Source organism: Scyliorhinus canicula, chromosome 5 (genome assembly GCF_902713615.1).
Source record: "Scyliorhinus canicula chromosome 5, sScyCan1.1, whole genome shotgun sequence".
NCBI classification, from domain to species: domain Eukaryota; kingdom Metazoa; phylum Chordata; class Chondrichthyes; order Carcharhiniformes; family Scyliorhinidae; genus Scyliorhinus; species Scyliorhinus canicula.
The window spans coordinates 176,061,028-176,082,236 of NC_052150.1; the positions used below are offsets into that span (position 1 = coordinate 176,061,028).

A 21,209-nucleotide genomic window follows, 5' to 3' on the forward strand; every position below is an offset into this window, starting at 1 on the left:
GCATTGGGGGCCAGGTGGCCGATGTGAGGAAGCAGTGATGGAAGTAGGAGGAAGCATCGATGGGTGCAGGAGGATGCAAGGGAATGGTGGAGGTTCACAGGAGGAAGCGTGATGGCGCAGTGAGGAGATGTGAGCGAAGCTGGGAATGTATGTGGGGAGGGTAAGGATACAGTGAGAGACCACCTGGGTGCAAGGAGAAGTGAGGGAGTCTGGAACAATGTTGCGTTTTCTATTCTGACTTTGTTTAGAATGGAGGCAGTTGCATGGGATGCTGCTGTCAGGGATATCACTCGCACTGACACTACATCTGCGCGTGAGCAGGAAGCGCGCCCCCGAATGTTGCCGCAGAAATAGATGCTGCCTTGAATGTTGAGGGAACATGGTTAGACTGTCTCTTGTTGGACATGATCAATGCCTGACGCTTGTGCAACATGAATATTCCTTGTCACTTAGCAGCTCAAACCTGAATGCTGTCCAGATCTTGCTACATTCAGGCAGACTGCTTTGTTGTCTGAGAAGTTGTGCATGGAAATGAACACTTGTGCAATCATCAATGAACATCCCCAGTTCTGACCTTAAGTTGGATAGATAAATGAATGTGTGCCAGAAGGTATTTTTAATTATCATATGCAATACAGTAATACATTTATCATTTAGAAAGCCAATGCTGCCTTACGCAGAGGCTATTTTTATTCACAGCAACACATATCAAATTTTTTTTCATGCTGGAAGAGAGGAGGGAATAACTACATTTTGTAGGCCACATCCTAAAGATTTAAAGCCTGTGTGCAATATATTAAAGATTTAAAGCCTAGTTTGCAATGTATTGAAGATTTAAAGCTTGGCAGGGGAGAGTACTTTTTCAGGGAGTGGCAGAAAAGAGTGGGAGACTCCAAAAGTTATTTTGCATCCTGCTGTTCTCCAGAAATAATGTCAGTATGTTTTCCTTTTAGAAGTAGCTGCTGTGACAGCTGCTGTCCTGTTTAATTTGATTAGAGACGTTAAGTTAATATTACTCCATGTTTAACTTGCCAATATTATCGTCACACTCAAATGTTTAGATGTGGAAGATGGAATTACTCAACAAAGTTTGTGAGGAGAATATAGTTGGCAAGACCACCAAAGTGTAGAAAAATGGCCTAGAAATTCAATGGTGATATACCCATGTTTCCAGGCACTTAATGGCAGGCCAGAAACATACATTCATTCTCGGCTGCCAATATGTTACCTGCCAGATTGCATTGTGGATCTTCAATTGCATCAGAACCACACTGGACATTTTCAAAATGCCAAATACTTCCTCTAAACGTGTGTCCTGTGCATTGGCCTTTCCCAATTTTGATGCAGTTCCCCCAACTTGCCAAATGTTGCAGTTTTATTTTGCAGGAGTAATTCATCACGAGTGAGGTTTAAAGAGACCATGAACAACTGGAAAGCTCAGTTGCTCTGTCATTTTCAGGCTGCTGATTAACTTTAGGCATCTAGTGTTATTTTGTCATTCTGGAAAGTTTAATTTATTTGCACAGAAGGTTTTTCTGGTGTTGCATTATTGATTGCTGATTCATAAAAACTTTGGAGTCATGGGTGGTCTTTTTTGAGCTGGCTTTGGGTTGGAGGACAAGGCAGCGCAGCAAGGAAGAGAGCAGATGCAGTTGCCGCAAGAGGGAGGAGGAGGAGGCCAAACTGGAAGAGATTACTCTGGGAATACTAATTTAATCAAGGAGCAAATGTCTAAGTTTGCTTCACTGTGGGAGCTGGTCACTGAACTATTTGTTTCCTATAGCTCTGACCCGAATATTAAAATAGGCATGGACAGTACCTGTGACTGTCAAGGTAATAGTAGCCTTTCACATTGTATACCATCGTCCCCTTCCAGGCTGCAGTAGGTGTAGACTGCAGCAACTTGCCATAGGCAAGAAAGAGTGGACTGGCCCAGCTGGTTGTGTGGCTCTAATCTTCGGGCAGCAAGGTAGCGCAAGTGGATAGCACTGTGGCTTCACAGCACCAGGGTCCCAGGTTTGATTCCCCGCTGGGTCACTGTCTGTGCAGAGTCTGCACATTCTCCTCGTGTCTGTGGGAGTTTCCTCTGGGTGTTCCGATTTTCTCCCACAGTCCAAAGACGTGCAGGGTAGGTGGATTGGCCCTTAGTGTCCAAAAAGGTTAGGGTGGGTTATTGAGTTACGGGGATAGGGTGGAAGTGAAGGCTTAAAGTGGGTCGGTGCAGACTCGATGGGCCGAATGGCCTCCTTCTGCACTGTCTGTTCTATGTTCTAATGATGGAGTGGACGGCAAAGGAGAGCAGCCATGTCCTCTCCTGTGGAGGAAGCACACTCCTAAGAAACTATACCTCAGAACTCCTATACCTTTGCTTGAGAACAGGGTGCAGGAATGAGGTGATGCTTTGGAACTTATTGTCAACAGTGGGACCCCCAAGCGAAGCTGGCAGCTGTGAGAGGTATCAGTAGAGTCTCCATGATAGTATGTAACTATGTTGATGAAGCTTTCATCACTGGTTAGTTGGTCAGAATGGTCTCCATGCTTTGTTCAAAGTCTTGACACAAGTAGGAAGTGGATTCCTCTATGCTTTGTAACTTATCTGCAAGCTTGCAACAGGCTGGCCAGTACACCTAACATTTCTTGATATACGCCCATGAGTTATTTTCAATTGGTTGTGCCTTTGAAATTAGTACTCGAGTCCTCTGCAGGAAAGGTAGCAAAGCTCCTCTGATGAGCAAGCACCAATGCATTCTATCCCAGTACTTCAGCTCCTGCACAGGTCCCCTGGTGACTCACCACATGAAGACCAATCCTGATTAAGGTTATCAACCAAAAGTGACCCCTCTACTTTTTCCGCTACCGATGCTGCCTGACCTGCAGTTTTTCTGGAATTTTCAGGGTTTATTTAAGCATCTACAGCATTTGCTTTTGTCTGTTTAATATTGCTTGGGGTACCTGATATATATTGTTTTTCAATATTGTTTAATCGCTTGAGAAACCAGGAATGTAGGTGACGTCCCATATATCTTGTATGGGTTTGATAGAAAAGCCTTGTGCAACCTTCTATTCAAGAATTGCCAATAGAACGAGTCCTTTCCCTTGTGCACATGCGGAGGTATCTGGCGCAAAGTTGAAGTATAACTGCTGTCACCAATAATTCCTTTCCAAGATGTCTTGGGTTTATTTTCGATCTTTAGTAGAACCACACAAGGGTGGTTTTGAATTAACTTCGTTACCCAAGACTTTTTTTTGACAATTTTTAAAATGTTCCCTTTTCATCTTGAAGTTGGAAATCTTCAATACTCACTTCGCCTCCGTAATTACGAAGCAGAATAACAGGGCCAACTTGACATTAGAAGAAGAGAATTTTCAAAGGTTGAAAGGAGGAAAATAGTTGATAGATTTTTGAAACTTCTATCAAAGATAAAACTCTCGTTCTGGATAGATTGCGTTCCTGCATACTGAAAGAGGCAAAGGATGAGGTCACAGAGGTACAATCATGTATTTATAAAAAGAAACACTGTAAAGGAGAATAGTGCTCGAAGGCTGGTGGACCCCCCACCCCAATGCTATACCGATGTTTAAAAAGGGAGATGGAACAAGTCCAAGGAATTATAGGACAGTTAGCTTCATTTGGCAGGAAAGATGATGGAATGTTTACTCAAAGAAATAGAAAAGCATTTAGATACAAAAAATGTAGTCAAGAATTGTCAGCCTGGAATTCAAAAGGGACAGTGCGTGGCGATTCTTTATAAAATTATTCTGAAGATGCAGGTTAGATGGACTGGCCATGTTAAATTGCCCCTTAGTGTCCAAAGATATGTAGTTTTGGTGGATTGGCCATAATCAACGTGCAGGGCTACAGGGATAAGTGGAGGAGGGGCCGAGGTGGTCTTTTGGAGAGGTGGTGCAGACGTGATGGACCAAATGCCCCCCCTTTGCACTGTAGGAATTCTACATAACAAGGAAAGATGAAGAGTAATGCAGTCCCATGGATTTTGAAAAGGCCCCAGAGTAGTCTAGTCAAGTTGGATGCGTAAGACTGATACGTTCACTGGTGCAGTGAATGTTGGGGCACAATTACTTGCATTTATTGATATAGTTCATCCATATACCTCATTTTGTAGCACTGTGGGTAGCATTGTTGCTCCACAGCTCCAGGGTCCCAGGTGCGACTCCCGGCTTGGGTCACTGTTTGTGTGGAGTCTGCATGTTCTCCCCGTGTCTGCGCGGGTTTCCTCCGGGTGCCCCGGTTTCCTCCCACAAGTGCCGAAAGATGTGCTGTTAGGTCATTTGGACGTTCTGAATTCTCCCTCTGTGTACCCAAATAGGCGCCGGAATGTGGCGACTCGGGGCTTTTCACAGTAACTTCATTGCAGTGTTAATGTAAGCCTACTTGTGGCAATAAAGATTATTATAAATGTAATAAGGGATGCTTAAGATGAGCAATATCAGTAAAAAAAAACATTTTTTGCATTTTCTGATAGCTGACTATTAAATGAGAAATTGGGATGAAGACGAAAAATAGACTTTTAGCAACATTTTAAGACGAAAGAGGCGAGAATTGGGACAATTCGTCTGCAGATTGGGAAAGTATGTTGAAAGGGGGCACCACTGATGGGAGAGATGAGACCATGCTGGGGTTTGAAAATGAGTATGCAGATTTTAAAATTGCGATGTTGTTGGATGGGGAACCGCTGAAGGCCAGCACAGAGGCAAAGGAACCTGAACCAGAGGGGTACCAATATCCTGGGAGGGAGATTTGCTAGTGCTCTTCGGGGGGGTTTAAACTAATTCAGCAGGGGGATGGGAACCTAAATTGTAGTCCCAGTGTACAGGATGTTGAGAGTAGTGAGGTCAGGGATAGGGTTAAAAGTTCGAAAGAGGGCACCGGCAAGCAGGACGCTGGTTTGAAGTGTGTCTACTTCAACGCCAGGAGCATCCGGAATAAGGTGGGTGAGCTTGCAGCGTGGGTTGGTACCTGGGATCTCGATGTTGTGGCGATTTCGGAGACATGGGTAGAGCAGGGACAGGAATGGTTGTTGCAGGTTCCAGGATTTAGATGTTTCTGTAAGAACAGAGAAGATGGTAAAAGAGGGGGGGGTGTGGCATTGTTAATCAAGGAAAGTATTACGGCGGTAGAAAGGACGCTTGAGGACTCGTCTACTGAGGCAGTATGGGCCGAGGTTAGGAACAGTAGAGGAGAGGTCACCCTGTTGGGAGTTGTCTATAGACCTCCGAATAGTCCCAGAGATGTAGAGGAAAGGATTGCAAAGATGATTCTTGACAGGAGCGAGAGTAACAGGGTAGTTGTTATGGGGGACTTTAACTTTCCAAATATTGACTGGAAATACTATAGTTCGAGTACTATAGATGGGTCAGTTTTTGTGCAGTGTGTGCAGGAGGGTTTTCTGACACAGTATGTAGACAGGCCAACAAGGGGCGAGGCCACATTGGATTTGGTACTGGGTAATGAACCCGGCCAGGTGTTAGATTTAGATGTAGGTGAGCACTTTGGTGATAGTGATCACAACTCGGTTATGTTTACTTTAGCAATGGGCAGGGATAGGTATATACCGCAAGGCAAGAATTATAGCTGGGGGAAAGGCAATTATGATGCTATTCGGCAAGATTTAGGAGGTATAGGATGGGGAAGGAAACTGCAGGGGATGGGTACAATCGAAATGTGGAGCTTTTTCAAGGAACAGCTACTGCGTGTCCTTGATAAGTATGTACCAGTCAGGCAGGGAGGAAGTTGTCGAGCAAGAGAGCCGTGGTTTACTAAGGAAGTTGAAGCACTTGTCAAGAGGAAGAAGAAGGCTTATGTTAGGATGAGACATGAAGGCTCAGTTAGGGCACTTGAGAGTTACAAGTTAGCCAGGAAGGACCTAAAGGGAGAGTTAAGAAGTGCGAGGAGAGGACACGAAAAGTCGTTGGCGGATAGGATCAAGGAAAACCCTAAGGCTTTCTATAGGTATATCAGGAACAAAAGAATGACTCGAGTAAGATTAGGGCCAATCAAGAATAGTAGTGGAAAGTTGTGTGTGGAATCAGAGGAGATAGGGGAAGCATTAAATGGATATTTTTCATCAGTGTTTACACTGGAGAAAGACAATGTTGTCGAGGAGAACACTCAGGTTCAGTCGACCAGGGTAGATGGAATTGAGGTTCAAAAGGAGGAGGTGTTAGCAATTTTAGAAAATGTCAAAATAGATAAGTCCCCTGGGCCAGATGGGATTTATCCTAGGATTCTCTGGGAAGCCAGGGAGGAGATTGCTGAGCCTTTGTCCTTGATCTTTATGTCGTCTTTGTCGACAGGAATAGTGCCGGAAGACTGGAGGATAGCAAATGTTGTCCCCTTGTTCAAGAAGGGAAGTAGAGACAACCCTGGTAATTATAGACCTGTGAGCCTTACTTCGGTTGTGGGTAAAATGTTGGAAAAGGTTATAAGAGTTAGGGTTTATAATCATCTTGAAAAGAACAAGTTGATTAGCAATACTCAACACGGTTTTGTGAAGGGTAGGTCATGTCTCACAAACCTTATTGAGTTTTTTGAGAAGGTGACCAAACAGGTGGATCAGGGTAAAGCTGTTGATGTGGTGTATATGGATTTCAGTAAGGCGTTTGATAAGGTTCCCCACGGTAGGCTATTGCAGAAAATAAGGAAGTATGGAATTGAAGGTGATTTAGCGGTTTGGATCAGTAATTGGCTAGCTGAAAGAAGACAGAGGGTGGTGGTTGATGGCAAATGTTCATCCTGGAGTTCAGTTACTAGTGGTGTACCGCAAGGATCTGTTTTGGGGCCACTGCTGTTTGTCATTTTTATAAATGACCTGGAAGAGGGTGTAGAAGGATGGGTTAGTAAATTTGCAGATGACACGAAGGTCGGTGGAGTTGTGGATAGTGCTGAAGGATGTTATAGGATACAGAGGGACATAGATAAGCTGCAGAGCTGGGCTGAGAGGTGGCAGATGGAGTTTAATGCGGAAAAGTGTGAGGTGGTTCACTTTGGAAGGAGTAACAGGAATGCAGAGTACTGGGCTAATGGCAAGATTCTTGGTAGTGTAGATGAACAGAGAGATCTCGGCATCCAGGTACATAAATCCCTGAAAGTTGCCACCCAGGTTAATAGGGCTGTTAAGAAGGCATATGGTGTGCTAGCCTTTATAAGCAGGGGGATTGAGTTTCGGAACCACAAGGTCATGCTGCAGCTGTACATAACTCTGGTGCGGCCACACCTGGAGTACTGCGTGCAGTTCTGGTCACCACATTATAGGAAGGATGTGGAAGCTTTGGAAAGGGTTCAGAGGAGATTTACTAGGATGCTGCCTGGTATGGAGGGAAGGTCTTACGAGGAAAGGCTCAGGGAATTGAGGTTGTTTTCGTTAGAGAGGAGAAGGCTGAGAGGTGACTTAATAGAGACATATAAGATAGTCAGAGGGTTAGATAGGGTGGACAGTGAGAGTCTTTTTCCTCGGATGGTGATGACCAACACGAGGGGACATAGCTTTAAATTGAGGGGTGAGAGATATAGGACAGATGTCAGAGGCAGTTTCTTTACTCAGAGAGTAGTAGGGGTGTGGAACGCCCTGCCTGCAATAGTAGTAGACTCGCCAACTTTAAGGGTATTTAAGTGGTCACTGGATAGACATATGGATGAATATGGAATAGTGTAGGTCAGATAGGCTTCAGATGGTTTAACAGGTCGGCGCAACATCGAGGGCCGAAGGGCCCGTACTGCGCTGTAGTGTTCTATGTTCTATGTTCTAGAGGTGATAGATTAATGGCATTTGAAGAGAGTTAAAATATGGGCAGCAGGGTTTTGGGTGACCACAAGTTAATGAAGGGTGGAAGATGGCAGATTGGCAAAGAGAGTATTGGAATCGTCAAATCTAGAGGCAACATAGGCAAAGAAAGCTTTACTGACGGATATCATAGAAAAGCATCTAAAATATGAAAACATAATAAAGAGTGGTCAGCATGAATTCCAAAAAAGGTCATGCTTGATTAACTTGCTTGAAGAAGTAACCAACGAGAAGGATAATGCAACAAATGTAATATGTTTGGATTTCAAAAAACTTCACCTGGTAGTCTCAAGGTCAGAACATGCATGTCTGGCGGCGGTTAGCAGATTGGGCAGCAAGCTGGCTACAAAATAATAAATGAGAGTAGGAATTAAATATATTTACTCAGGTTGATGGACGATGGGAGGTGGTGTTGCACAGGAGTCAGCTTGGGCAAGTATTTGTTTCTTAGTAATATTTTTATTGAGCTATTTGAAAAATTTTTATAACAGTAACATAAACAACGATATCAACATGGTAAAATAAGCAATTCCCCCCCCCAGGCCAATTTTCTCACACCTCAACCATACAACAATCTGCCCCGCCCCCCTGGAATACTGCATCTGCTGACATTTTAATTTTCCCCGAGAAAGTCGACGAACGACTGCCACATCCGGGAGAACCTTAACAATGACCCTCTTAAGGTGAACTTTATTTTCTCGAGACTGAGAAACCCAGCCATGTCACTAACCCAAGTCTCTACACTTGGGGACTTTGAGTCCCTCCACATTAACAAGATCCATCTCCGGGCTACCAGGGAGGCAAAGGCCAAGACGTCGGCCTCTTTCGCCCCCTGAACTCCCGGCTCCTCCGACACTCCAAAGATCACCACCTCCGGACTCGGCACCACCTGTGTTTTTAGCACCGTGGACATTGCCTTAGCAAAACCCTGCCAAAACCCTCTAAGCTTCGGGCATGCCCAAAACATGTGGACATGATTTGCTGGGCTTCCCGAGCACCTCGCACACCTATCTTCTACCCTGAAAAACTTGCTCATCCTCGCCACTGTAATGTGTGCTTGGTGGATGACCTTAAATTATATCAGGCTAAGCCTGGCACACGATGAAGAGGTATTAACCCTGCTTAGGGCATCCGCACATAGACCCGCCTCTATCTCTCCTCCTAGCTCGTCCTCCCATTTGCCCTTAAGCTCCTTCACCGGGGCTTCCTCCGCCTACGAAAGCTCCTGGTAAATATCCAATACCTTCCCCTCTCCCACCCAGGCACTGGAAACTACTCTATCCTGTATCCCCCGTGGCGGCAGCAACGGAAAGGGTGGTACCTGTTTTCTCAGGAAGTCTAGCACCTGCAAATACCTAAAACCATTTCCTGCTGGCAATTAAAATTTATCCTCCAAGGCTTTTAAGCCGGGAAATCTCCCATGTATAAATAGATTCCCCACCCTTCTAATTCCTGCCCTTTGCCAACTCCGGAACCCGCCATCTAGTCTATCCAGTGCAAACCTATGGTTATTATAAATCGGGGTCCAAATCGATGCTCCCTCCACTCTCCTATATCTCTTCCACTGCCCCCAGATTCTCAGAGCCCCCACTACCACCGGACTTGTGGAGTATTGGGCCGGCGAGAACGGAAAAGGTGCTCTGACTCCATCCGCTCCTATGCCGACCCCTCCCCCACTACCCACTTCCTAATCATGGCTATATTAGCCAACCAATAGTAATTATAGAAGTTCGGCACCCTCCCCACTGTGCTTCAGTGACCCCCCCCCCCCCCCCCCCCCCCCCCCCCCGAACCAGCCCTTTCCGGTGCCTAGAGGCTCTTAACGCCATGGCTAATGGCTCTATGGCCAGAGCAAACAGTAACGGGGAGAGGGGGCACCCTTGCCTTGTCCTTCGGTGTCGTTTAAAATACCCCGACCTCAGCCGATTCGTACGCACACTCGCTACTCGTGCCTGATAGAGCAACTGCACCCAGTCAATAAAGCCTTCGCCAAACTTACACCTTCCCAATGCTTCCACAGGTAATTCCACTCCACCCGATCAAATGCCTTCTCCGCATCCATCGCTACAACCACCTCCGCCTCATCTCCTTTTGAGGGCATCATAATAACATCCAGCAGCCTTCAAACATTGGCCTTGAGTTTCCTGCCCTTAACAAATCCTGTCTGGTCTTTCCCTATCACCCCCAGGACACAATTCTCTATCCTTGTGGCCAGTATCTTAGCCAGCAGTTTGGCATCCACATTCAGTAGAGAAATCGTCCAGTATGACCCGCATTGCTCCGGATCCTTCTCCCGTTTCAGGATCAAAGAAATCGATGCTTGCGACATTGTGGGGCAGGGGGGGGCGGGGGGAGACTCCCTCGGGAACTTCAACTGATCCAGAAACTGCCTCATCCCCTCCACCCCAGGTGGGGGCTCCGACTCATATAATTTACTATAAAAGTCCTTAAATACCTCGTTCTCCCCCGTTGGGTCCAGGACAGTATTACCGTCTCTATTCTTTACTTTACCTATCTCCCTGGCCGCCTCTCTTTTCCTGAGCTGGTGCGCCAACATGCTTGCCTTTTCCCCGTACTCATAGATCGCCCCCCCTTGCCTTCCTCAACTGGTCCACTGTTTTCCCTGTGGTCAACAGTACAAATTCCGGCTGTAGCCTCCGCCGCTCCCTCAGTAGCCCCGCATCCGGGGCCTCCGAATATCTCCTGTCCATTTGGAGTATCTCCTCAACTAACCTGTCTCTCTCAGCCCGCTCCACCTTTTCTCTGTGGGCCCTTTTCGAGATTAATTCCTGTCTGACTACTGCCTTCAAAGCTTCCCAAACCGTTGTTGCAGAGACCTCCCTTGTATCACTTGTTTCCAGGTAGTTCTGGATGTACTTGTTAACACACCCACAAATCGCTTTGTCCGCTAGCAACACAACATCCAGTCTCCACAGCGGGTGTTGCCCTCTCTCCACACTATCCCTTCTTAAGCCCATGCTTCCACCTTATCCCCATAACCCAATAACCCCATCTAACCTTTTGGACACTCGGGGGCAATTTAGCATGACCAATCCACCTAACCCGCACGTGTTTGGACTGTGGGAGGAAACTGGAGAATCCGGAGGAAACCATGCAGACACGGGGAGAAAGTACGAACTCCACACAGTCACCCGAGACCCGGGTCGCTGGAGCTTTGAGGCCGCAGTGCTAACCACTGTGCCACCATACCGCCCTCTTATATATGGGGTTATTCCTATGAGCCAAGATTGGCATAATGGAACTGCTTTCTTCGAGAAAATACTGAGGACTAACCAATTGGAAGTCTTTAAGATTATGCAAGGGTTTGTTACGATACACCTAGAGAAGATGTCTCTGCTTGTCTGGGAGCCCAAAACCAGCAGCTTTCTTTGCAGATTCAACAGCAAAAAAAAATGGCTCCAGAATTTATGACAGCAGAATACCACTAATGCTGGAGAAAATGCTCGCACCACTCTGGACATTTAAGGTCGGGTGACACTTTGTCAGAGCACTGTGTAGCCAGGCAGGTTCTAATGAAGGGTCGTCAATCTTAAAATGCTAACTCTATTTCTCTCTCTGCAGATGTTCCAGATCTGCTGAGGCATTTCAGCATGTTGTATTTGGCTCACGGGTTTGTTGTGTTAAAATTCATCACAGAAGGAAATGAAAAAAAACATTGTATTTACAGAATGTATCTTAACCAGATTTAGATTTGTGGTCTCTGACAGCTTTAGCTGCCAGGCACCATTGAAGTGTGTGTATTATGTTAGATAGCAAAGCACAGTACCCTTTTCTGCAACATATTCACTTGCTCATTGGACAACTATCAAAAGCAGGATGTTAAAGCCGGTCAGTGAAATTCAACTGTAAACTCCAGCTGAGAAGATGTAAATGAAATATTGGAATTTCGGACCGTTTTTCCAGGTTATGAAGTTCCAATATTTCCAGCTGCATGACTAAACTATCAGGGTGTAGAGAATACGTTTTTAATGCTTTGCCCTTGTAACCGAGCCTGTTTTTGGTTCCATACCTCCATAATTTATTGCATTTTTGTTTGTTTGTAGGTGTACTGTACCTGCAGTATGGAGAGGAGGTGGTACCGTTTGCAATGCCAAATGAAATCACAACTATGGATACAATTCATGCACTCTTTGTACGTGCCTTTCCTAAGCAGCTCACCATGAAAATATTGGAATCTCAAAATGTCGCTGTATATATTAAGGACGAGGCCAGGAATTTGTACTATGAACTATCTGATTTGAGGTAAGCAAATAGTACCAATGTTTTTGTTGTCTGCAGCGGATTCAAATCCAGATCCATGGCATTTTGTTATTGCCTTCATTTCAGGCCATGAAACAGACTATTGAATGTGAAACAAAGCATTTTCATGATGTCATTGGAATTCCATTATCTTGCATACCAGTGTTATAGTTTTGGTGCTTGTAAGAAGTCCAGATAAAAATCATTTTGGGTGCATTTTTTACACTCAAACTGGTCTTACTTACATTCAAGGACTTCAGTCGAAGTTTCCGAAATTGCAACAACATAACTAAACAAGTAATGTCAAAGTCCACCTTGTGACAAAGTACTGTCCCACTGCACTAAGCTGCTAAATGCCTTTTCCTTGTGTTAAAATAGTTGGTGAAGTGTTAACCATTTATAGTCTCTGTAGTTACAAGTGACTCAACTGGAAGCAACTGATTTTGGCAGAATCCAATGCTGGTTGAGGGTGGATGTGGGGTCTGGTGTTTGTTGAGGGTGGATGTGGGGTCTGGTGTTTGTTGAGGGTGGATGTCGGGTCTCTGTTGTTTGTTGGTCTTGAGCGAATGTGGCAGACACGGGATCTGTTTCACCAAGACTTTAGGCAGCCTTATTATGAGTTGTATTGGTAGCGGCAACAATTTTTAAATTGTTAACATGACCAACAAAAATGTCTCAACCTTTGGAATTCCTATCGCATCACAGATACATGTTTTCATAGGGGCAGCAGTGTAGCATTGAATTAAGTTGTGTCTCCTATTACGTGGACAGCATTATTTTTGTGCATTTGAATACTTGCATCGTCTTTAATCCCCCTCTCCCGGGTCCCCTTCTTCTCCCTCTGGTTGTTCCGCTTCACTCAGCTGTTGGTCATGAATACGTCTTCGAAGAGACTGGTGCATTGTTTCGACATGTGGTGGTACTCTCCCTCTGATCTCCTGATGGCGAGTTTTATTTTTTCTAGTTGTAGGAACTCCGCTGGGTCATATAGCCAGTCTGAGGCCCTGGGTGGCGCTGCCGACCTCCATCCAAGCAGAAGTCTCTCTGCCGGTCAATCAGACAGGCAAATGCCAAGGCTTTGACCCCTCTCCCCACTAAGAGCTGTGGATGCTCCGATACCCCGAAGATTGCCCTGAAGGGAATATCTTCATCTCTACCTGCATCACTCTGGAAATGGCCTCGAAAAAGGCGGTCCCGGTCCCGAACCCGATGAGTTTGGTACCGAACCAGAAATGTGGGTGTAGTTAGCTGGACCACCCTCCCCGACACTACTTGCAAATATCCTCCACTCGGTCTGGGAAGAACCCTCTCATCCATGTCCTGGTTAGGTGTGCTCGGTGCAACACCTTTAACTACGTCAGGCTCAGCTCTGCACATGAGGAGGTGTAGTTTACCCTATGCAGAGCTTCAATCCAGAGTCCTCCCCCTTTCTCCATACACAGTTCCTCCTCCCATCGTTCTCGTGTCTCGTCCAGTGGGGATCTTACCTCTTCTAAAAAATTGTCTGGATATGTGCCACATTTACCGTCCCCTAGCAAGCCTGGCGCTCGTTGTCTGTCCGGTAGGGTGTATCTGGGTATCTGGGGAACGTTGTGGTCTCTTTGTGGAAGAAGTCTCGCACCTGCAAGTACCAGAACTGGTACTCGGAAAAAGTTTCGGGAGCTGGAGCTTCTCTGTTAGCTACCTCAGGGTTGCTACTCTACCATCCACCTACATATCTCTTACCATCAGTACCCCTCCATCCACACTCCGCGTTTTGAAGGTGCCGTCTATTTTTGCCGGGATAGATATATGGGGCGGGATTCCCCAAACCCGCGGCAGAGTGTCCACGCCGTTGTAAATGCCGTCGTGTTTTACGACAGCATGAACGGGCTGCTCCCATGTCTAATTCTGGCCCCTACAGGGGGCGTCAACGAGACATGCGCAGTGGCGCCAACGGCACATGCACAGTGACCTTCTTCAACGCGCCGGACCCGATGCAACATGGCGCAGGACTACAGGGGCCGGCTCGTCGGAAAGGAGGCCCCCAGCCACAGAGGGGGGCCGGCGATCGGTGGGACTCGATCGCGGGCCAGGCCGCATCGGAGGCCCCCCCTGGGGTCAGACCCCACAGGCTGCCACTCGACCCATACACGTCAAGGTCCCGCCGGCCCAGAGTAAGTTAGAACGACGCCGAAGGTGATGCGGAAGGTATTAGAGATCAACAAGGATCTGCGAACCAAAATGGATGACTTAGAAAACAGTTCCAGGTGACAGTATCTGAGGATTATGGGTCTTCCCGAAGGAGTGGAAGGCTCGAGGCCGACTGAGTATTTTGCCATGATGTTGATGAAGCTATTGGGGAGGGGGATGACCCCTCCTGATATGAACTGGATCGGGCTCACCGGTCGTGGAGGCCTGTACCAAAAGAGGGTGAGCCGCCGAGAGTAGTAACTCTGTGTTTTCGTAGGTACAGCCTGAAGGAGAAGGTCCTGTGCTGGGCAAAGCAGAAGCGGGTGGTGCAGTGGACTGGAGCTGGTATACGTATATATCAGGACTATACGGTGGAGCTGGCGAGGTGGCGGGCTGCCTTCAGCCGGGTGAAGAAGGCACTGTACATCAGTAAGATGCAGTGCGCCATAGTATACCCAGCTAAGTTGAGGGTGACCTACAAATCCAAGGACTTTATTTTGGGACGACGGAAGCAGCGGAGGAGTTTGCGAAGGCAGAAGGACTGTGGCTCAAATGATAAGTGGATATGTATCAATGTAGCCTCATGCAACTCTATTTTTTTCACTGCGGTTGGTGTATGTGCTAAATGAGCTAACGTTGTATATACTTGGACAAGGGAAGAGATGGGACTTTCGCTTGCAATGATGGTTCTTTGGGGCTTGGGTGTGTATGTGGGGTGTGTGTGCGAAAGGGGAGTTCTTGGTTTTCCTGAGACTGGGCAAGGGGGAAAGAGACCCGGGCAGGGGCCGTCCCACTGGCCGGTTTAAGCTGGCCAGTGAACGGAGTGAGGTGGGGGCAGGGGCTGCAGCCATCGGAGCCCGGCAGAACAGGGCCCGATGAGTCTAGCCGGGGTGGAATGTTGGGGGAAGGAACAGAGGTTGGGGGTAGGAGTTTGTAAAAGGAAGTAGAAGGGTGGATTCGGGGAGGGGGGGGGGAGGGCTCCCAATGCATGGGTGCCATGTACGGTACTCTTTCGGGGATTGGATGGCATTGAATGTTGGGGGGGCGGGGGGGGGGGGCACTCTATAGGTCAACGGTGTCCATAGGCGATTCCTGATTCCTTTTTCTTTTTTTCTATGTTTTTATTTCCTTTGATTGTCGTGCTATGGGAGGGTTTGATTTATTTAATGCTTGTATTGCCAGGGGGGGTCGTTGTTTGGGGTGGTGGGAGGATGGGATTGTTGTTGTTGATAAGGGAATTGACTTTGTATTTGTTACCATTTAGTGCTTGTTGGCGGGGTGTAAATTTTGAAGAAAATGTGAAAATGGAGAATAAAAATATGTTACAAAAAAAGTTGAAACGGTGCAGGCGGGATTCAGCTCTTTTCCTACAGCCATTTGGGCCGGAGAATCGGTGGCCGGCCACATCAAGCGACCCGCGACCGGTGCCGCGCCTACCACACCGGCGCTGATTCCCCGCAGTGCGGAGAATCGTGTACCGGCAGCGTGGCACATTCGCAGGGTTTCTCCGGCCCATCGCGGGGCTGGGAGAATCCCGCCCATGGTTCTTGCAGATGGGGACCGCAACAGACATGTCGCCCAGTTTGAAGTGGTGTCTGAGCTGGTTCCAGGTCCTTAATGTGGCTACTACCACTGGGCTCCTCAATTACTTGGGAATGGGAGTGAGGCAGTGGCCAGTGCCCTCAGGGACATCCCAGTATAGGAGGCCTCCTCCATCTGCACCCATTCTGCCCACGCCTCTCTCAACCACCGCTGCACCCTCTATGTTCATTGCCCAGTGATAGAATTGAAGGTTGGGCAGAGCCAAGCCCCCCATGTGCCACCCTCCTTGTAGGACGGTTCTCCACAACCTAGGGTTCCTTCCCACCCAAATGAAGGCCATGTTCCGTTTATCCACCCTGGTGAAGAAGGATTTGGGGATGAAAATCAGGAATGATCTGAATAAGAAGAGGAACCTGGGCAGCATGTTCATTTTTACCATCTGCATTCTTCCTCCCCAGGGAGTGTGGGAGCAAGTCCCATCTCCATCTGTCTCTCTCTCTCTCTCTCTCTCTCTCTCTCTCTCTCTCTCTCTCTCTCTCTCTCTCTCTCTCTTTCTCCTCCCTTCTCTCCCCCCTTACAGTTAAACATTGTGGTTTTGGTCCTGTTGAATTATGCCCGGCGCTTGGCCAGGTCCGCCCCAATGTCATGGAACATAGAACGATACAGCGCAGTACAGGCCCTTCGGCCCTCGATGTTGCACCGACATGGAAAAAAACTAAAGGCCATCTAACCTACACTATGCCCTTATCATCCATATGCTTATCCAATAAATTTTTAAATGCCCTCAATGTTGGCGAGTTCACTACTGTTGCAGGTAGGGCATTCCACGGCCTCACCACTCTTTGCGTAAAAAACCCACCTCTGACCTCTGTCCTATATCTATTACCCCTCAATTTAAGGCTATGTCCCCTCGTGCTAGCCACCTCCATCCGCGGGAGAAGGCTCTCGCTGTCCACCCTGGTACAAGTGAATCGTATGTCCTCCCCACTTGCACGACTGCCTGTTCTTTGTGCACCTGAGAATCCATCTTTGTCCTGGAATCTGTGGAGTCTCACTATCATTGCCCGTGGATGTTACCCCGACTTGGGTCTCTGTTGGAACGACTCTGTGGGCTTGGTCCACCTCTGGGAGCTTGGGAAGCCCTCCTCCCCGACTAGTTTTCAGAGCATCGACGTCACAAATTTGACAGGTTCCTCCTGTGCCCTCCAGCAGCCCGACGATCCGTAGGTTCTACCAGCGAGACCGGTTTCCTTGGCCGTCTACCTTCCTCTTCAGTACCTTCTGGGTCGTCATCATCCTTGCCACCTCAGCTTTGAGTGAGCCAATCCACTCCCCTGGTCCATGGCTGCCTTTTCCAGGTCCTGCACCTTTGCCTCCTGGACCCCAAACACCGCTTCACTCTGTCCATTGTCTCCTTTATGTGGGCCAACCCGGCCTTTACTGCTGACCTCATTGCTGCCATGAGGTCCTTTTTCACTGCTCCTCTCGGCTTCTGGAGTAGTTGTGATGAATTCCATCAGCTTCTCCATCATTGACTGGGCCGCGTTGGCGATCCTGTTGGGTCCGCCATGCTTAGCGCAGTGCCGCCCTGTTCTGGGGGTCGAGGTTTGCCTCTCTCTGCTTTTACTGGCTTTGTGGCATGGATGTTGGCTCATCTGCATTCTGATTGGTTAAGTAGTAGATGTGGGTTAAGCTGGGGAACATTTCGCACTTTTGGTGCCCATTTGACGGGGTTTTTAAAAATAAATTTAGAGTACCCAATTCATTTTTTCCAATTAAGGGACAATTTAGAGTGGCCAATCCACCTAGCGTGCACATTTTTGGGTTGTGGGCGAAACCCACGCAGACACGGGGAGAACGTGCAAACTCCACACGGACAATGACCCAGAGCCGGGATCGAACCTGGGACCTCAGTGCCTTGAGGCTGCAGTGCTAACCCACTGTGCCACCGTGCTGCCCTTTGATGGGGTTAAAAGGTCTAAGCAGAAGTTTTGAGGAGAGAGCCACCTTTCGTACAACTGCTCAGGTCACGGTCGCCACCGGGAGTCTCATTGGAAGTGATATTTAATGGGAACGTGTGTTAAGGCTAAGGAACTATACTTAATCTGTTATTGTTAGGGTTGTAGTTTAAAAGTTTAAATCTTGTTTTTCTTTTGTTTTAATGAAGTTTGTTTATAAAATAACCATACCCTATTTCTCCTGGAATGAATCAATATTAAAACTTAAACCATTATGGTCTGGTCCAGTCTCTTATCCACTATTGAGAGCTGACCAGGCATCCATAACACAAGTTGCAGCCATTGTACATTTCTTGTTAATAAATCCTTTTTGTGCTCACTATTGGAGTCTCTGAGTCTCTTGAAAGTGTATCTTTACATCTGGCCTTGACCAGCTTCGCTAGCCCAATACTATTCCCCTTTCATTCGACCGGCCCCTACCATTCAATGTCAAAACCTTCAAAATCACTTTTGAGAAATGCCTTCACCACGTCAGCACCACTCCCTTTCCACCCGCACTCAATGGTCACCTTTATTCCCATGAGTCTAATGATAGCATTACTCAACCAATAATGTTTGCACTTTGCCTAGAAGCACCTTCCAAAATCTTGCTAAGATGTTCTTTTACCTACGTGCCCCTTTACTCCATTTGATTTTTCCCACTACTCACTGATGTATAAAGATTTTAGGGACGTCTTTCCAATGTATGGAGCACGAAATGCATGTGATTGTTGCAAAAGTGTCATCACGATGTAGATCAGGGGTGGGCCGCATAAAAACCTTTGGCAGGCCGCATGCGGCCCGCGGGCCGTAGTTTGCCCACCCCTGATGTAGATAGAATCTCTGACTATCACTATCAGCCATTGCATATATTTGGGCAAAGGAATTTGAGAATCAAAGCCCTATATAAATGGGGCTATGAATGCTTGTGCGCCATGATGGACTGCAGAGTAAAGCCACATGTAAATAATATAGTGTACATTGCACTTTTAAGATTTCTTATATTTATCTGATTTAACTATTTGTTTTAAGTAGAAACTCTTTCCAACATCATTTCCAGATGGCCTGGAAATCTGGGCAAACAGTAGGAATTCCATCTGAAGCATTGAGTCCTTGGTGGAGCACAGACTTCATTCAGTGCAGTTGTTTACATGGTTTGTGCTCGTAATAACAAGTCATTCATATTGGTGTTAATGTTACCGTCACAGCAGGTCATAAATATTTTCCCATCTGATGGAAACTATCTTGCCAACATCTGCGGTAATTTTTTAAAAGAGGTATTCAAAAGATAATTAATGGTGATGAGAATGGAAAAATACATGGAAATTCATTGGTTGGAAATGTGCTGGGGCCAAAGCCTGCATGTGGGGAAAATAATATTGGTTGTTTTTGGTGCATTTTTCTCGTTCAGGTGTGTCTATGGTGACACAAACACGACCACCCACATTAGCTATTTCTAATCACTTTGTCAGTGACTTCCTGCCATCTATTATCATCTAAGTTCTGCAAAGGAAGAGTTAATAACATGCTTAAAAATGTTAACTTTTATATGATCCTCTATTGCTCAATTAGTCAATATACCCAATAATCTACTGAATCTCACGGGTCTAGTGCCAGGATTATTCAGTTCTTCCTGTACTGATGTGCTGCATCCTTTTTGAATTGATAAAAGCATAACTAAATGACTCGGCAATGCTTTGCATGACATTTAGTTGTTGATCAAACGTGATAAATTAAAACCAGCTCTTAAAATCTCCTCACACTGTTCTCCACTGGCGGGAGGAGAAGAAATTGATTATTGACTCGAGCTATTCCTGTATATTTTATCTCACTTCCTGAGCTCACAACTATAAACAATGAAAGAGCTGTGATGCCATGTTTCTGCTCAGAGAATGATTCTTGACACAAGAAGAAACCTAACTAGCTGGAAGGGGAGAATGGCGGATGGGACAGGGGCGGTTGGGAGAGGGGATAATATCAGGTGTTGCCATCAAATTATTTGCTCTTGCTTACCTCTTCTGCCTCTTCATGCCACCCCTACCTTCTGATGCTGTCTCTATCTTCACTTCTGAAGTCACAGTGCTCCAAATTTGGGCATGTCTACCTCATCACTTGTCTAGTCATTCATCACTGGAATTTGTACAATTATGGCAGCTGGCAGCCCTTAATGTGCCTTGCTTTCCTTGCTCAAATGACTCATCCATTGAAGTACATAAACCACTGCATTCCACTGCATTTGATCACCTGCGTAACTTATTGTCTTCAATGCTGAACTTAAACAAATGCTTATACTGTACTGTCTCTTTTTAAGATTTTGTCAACCCTTGCCACAAACCAGGGGCTGGTTTAGCACACTGGGCTAAATTGCAGGCTTTTCAAGCAGACCAAGGCAGGCCAGCAGCATGGTTCAATTCTCGTACCAGCCTCCCCGAACAGGCGCCGGAATGTGGTGACTAGGGGCTTTTCACAGTAACTTCATTTGAAGCCTACTTGTGACAATAAGCGATTTTCATTTCATGTCATTCACTTAGTAAAATTGCTCTTATCCCTCCTGAATCCTCTCCAGTGCATTGATGACTTCTGAATGTAGTTGAAAAATATTGCAGAGAATTATGTAATGATTTCAAGATTTTAAAAAAATAATCTTTATTGTCACAAGTAGGCTTATATTAACACTGCAATGAAGTTACTGTGAAAATCCCCGAGTCACCACACTCCGGCGCCTGTTCGGGTACACAGAGGGAGAATTCAGAATATCCAATTCACCTAACGGCATGCCTTTCAGGACTTGTGGGAAGAAACCAGAGCGCCCGGAGGAAACCCACCCAGACACCAGGGGAACGTGCAGACTCCGCACAGATAATGGCCCAAACCGAGAATTGAACCTGGGGCCCTGGCGCTGTGAAGCAACAGTGCTAACCACTGTGCTACTGTCATGTATTGAAGAATCCAGTTATTGTTCAGAAGATGGTCACGGAAGAGGAAGCCATTTCGGTCCAACTAAATTAATTCATCTGGAATGACCCGGTCATATTCACTAATGTAGTATCAAATTGCGTTTTCAATAATTCTCTCAGTTTTGACTTCACTATGCTTGGGTGTCTATTCCATTTGCTAGTCATGCTGAGTAAAGAATTTGATATCAAGGCAAAATTTATCTTTACACTCATTTGAATGTCTGTCATCTTGTCTTTCAATTTAATTAATTTTACTTTTCAATTACCGTTTGATCTATAAGATTTACCAGCTTTCTTTCATTATCCCACAAACTTTGACACGAGGGGTACTTCACTGCACTGTTTCCAATGCCTGAATTTTCTCCTCGCATCTCAGGAGCCACGTGAACAGTAACATTGTGGTAATATTACGGGACTGATAAATCAGATGCCTGGATTAGTGCTCCAACAAAGTGAGAGAATTAAAAATCAATTTATTA

The 21,209-nt window shown here is 46.4% G+C and overlaps 1 protein-coding gene across 13 annotated transcripts in view; it reads left to right on the forward strand.

Moving 5' to 3' along the window:
- The window catches only part of LOC119966444 (sickle tail protein homolog), a 764,531-nt gene that overhangs the window by 534,291 nt on the left and 209,031 nt on the right, over positions 1–21,209 (forward strand). For all 13 annotated transcript variants that reach the window (XM_038798122.1, XM_038798124.1, XM_038798119.1 and 10 more), the window contains one exon: positions 11,867–12,065. In XM_038798122.1, coding sequence (XP_038654050.1) covers positions 11,867–12,065 — 199 coding nt within the window. The remainder of the gene's footprint in view (positions 1–11,866; positions 12,066–21,209) is intronic.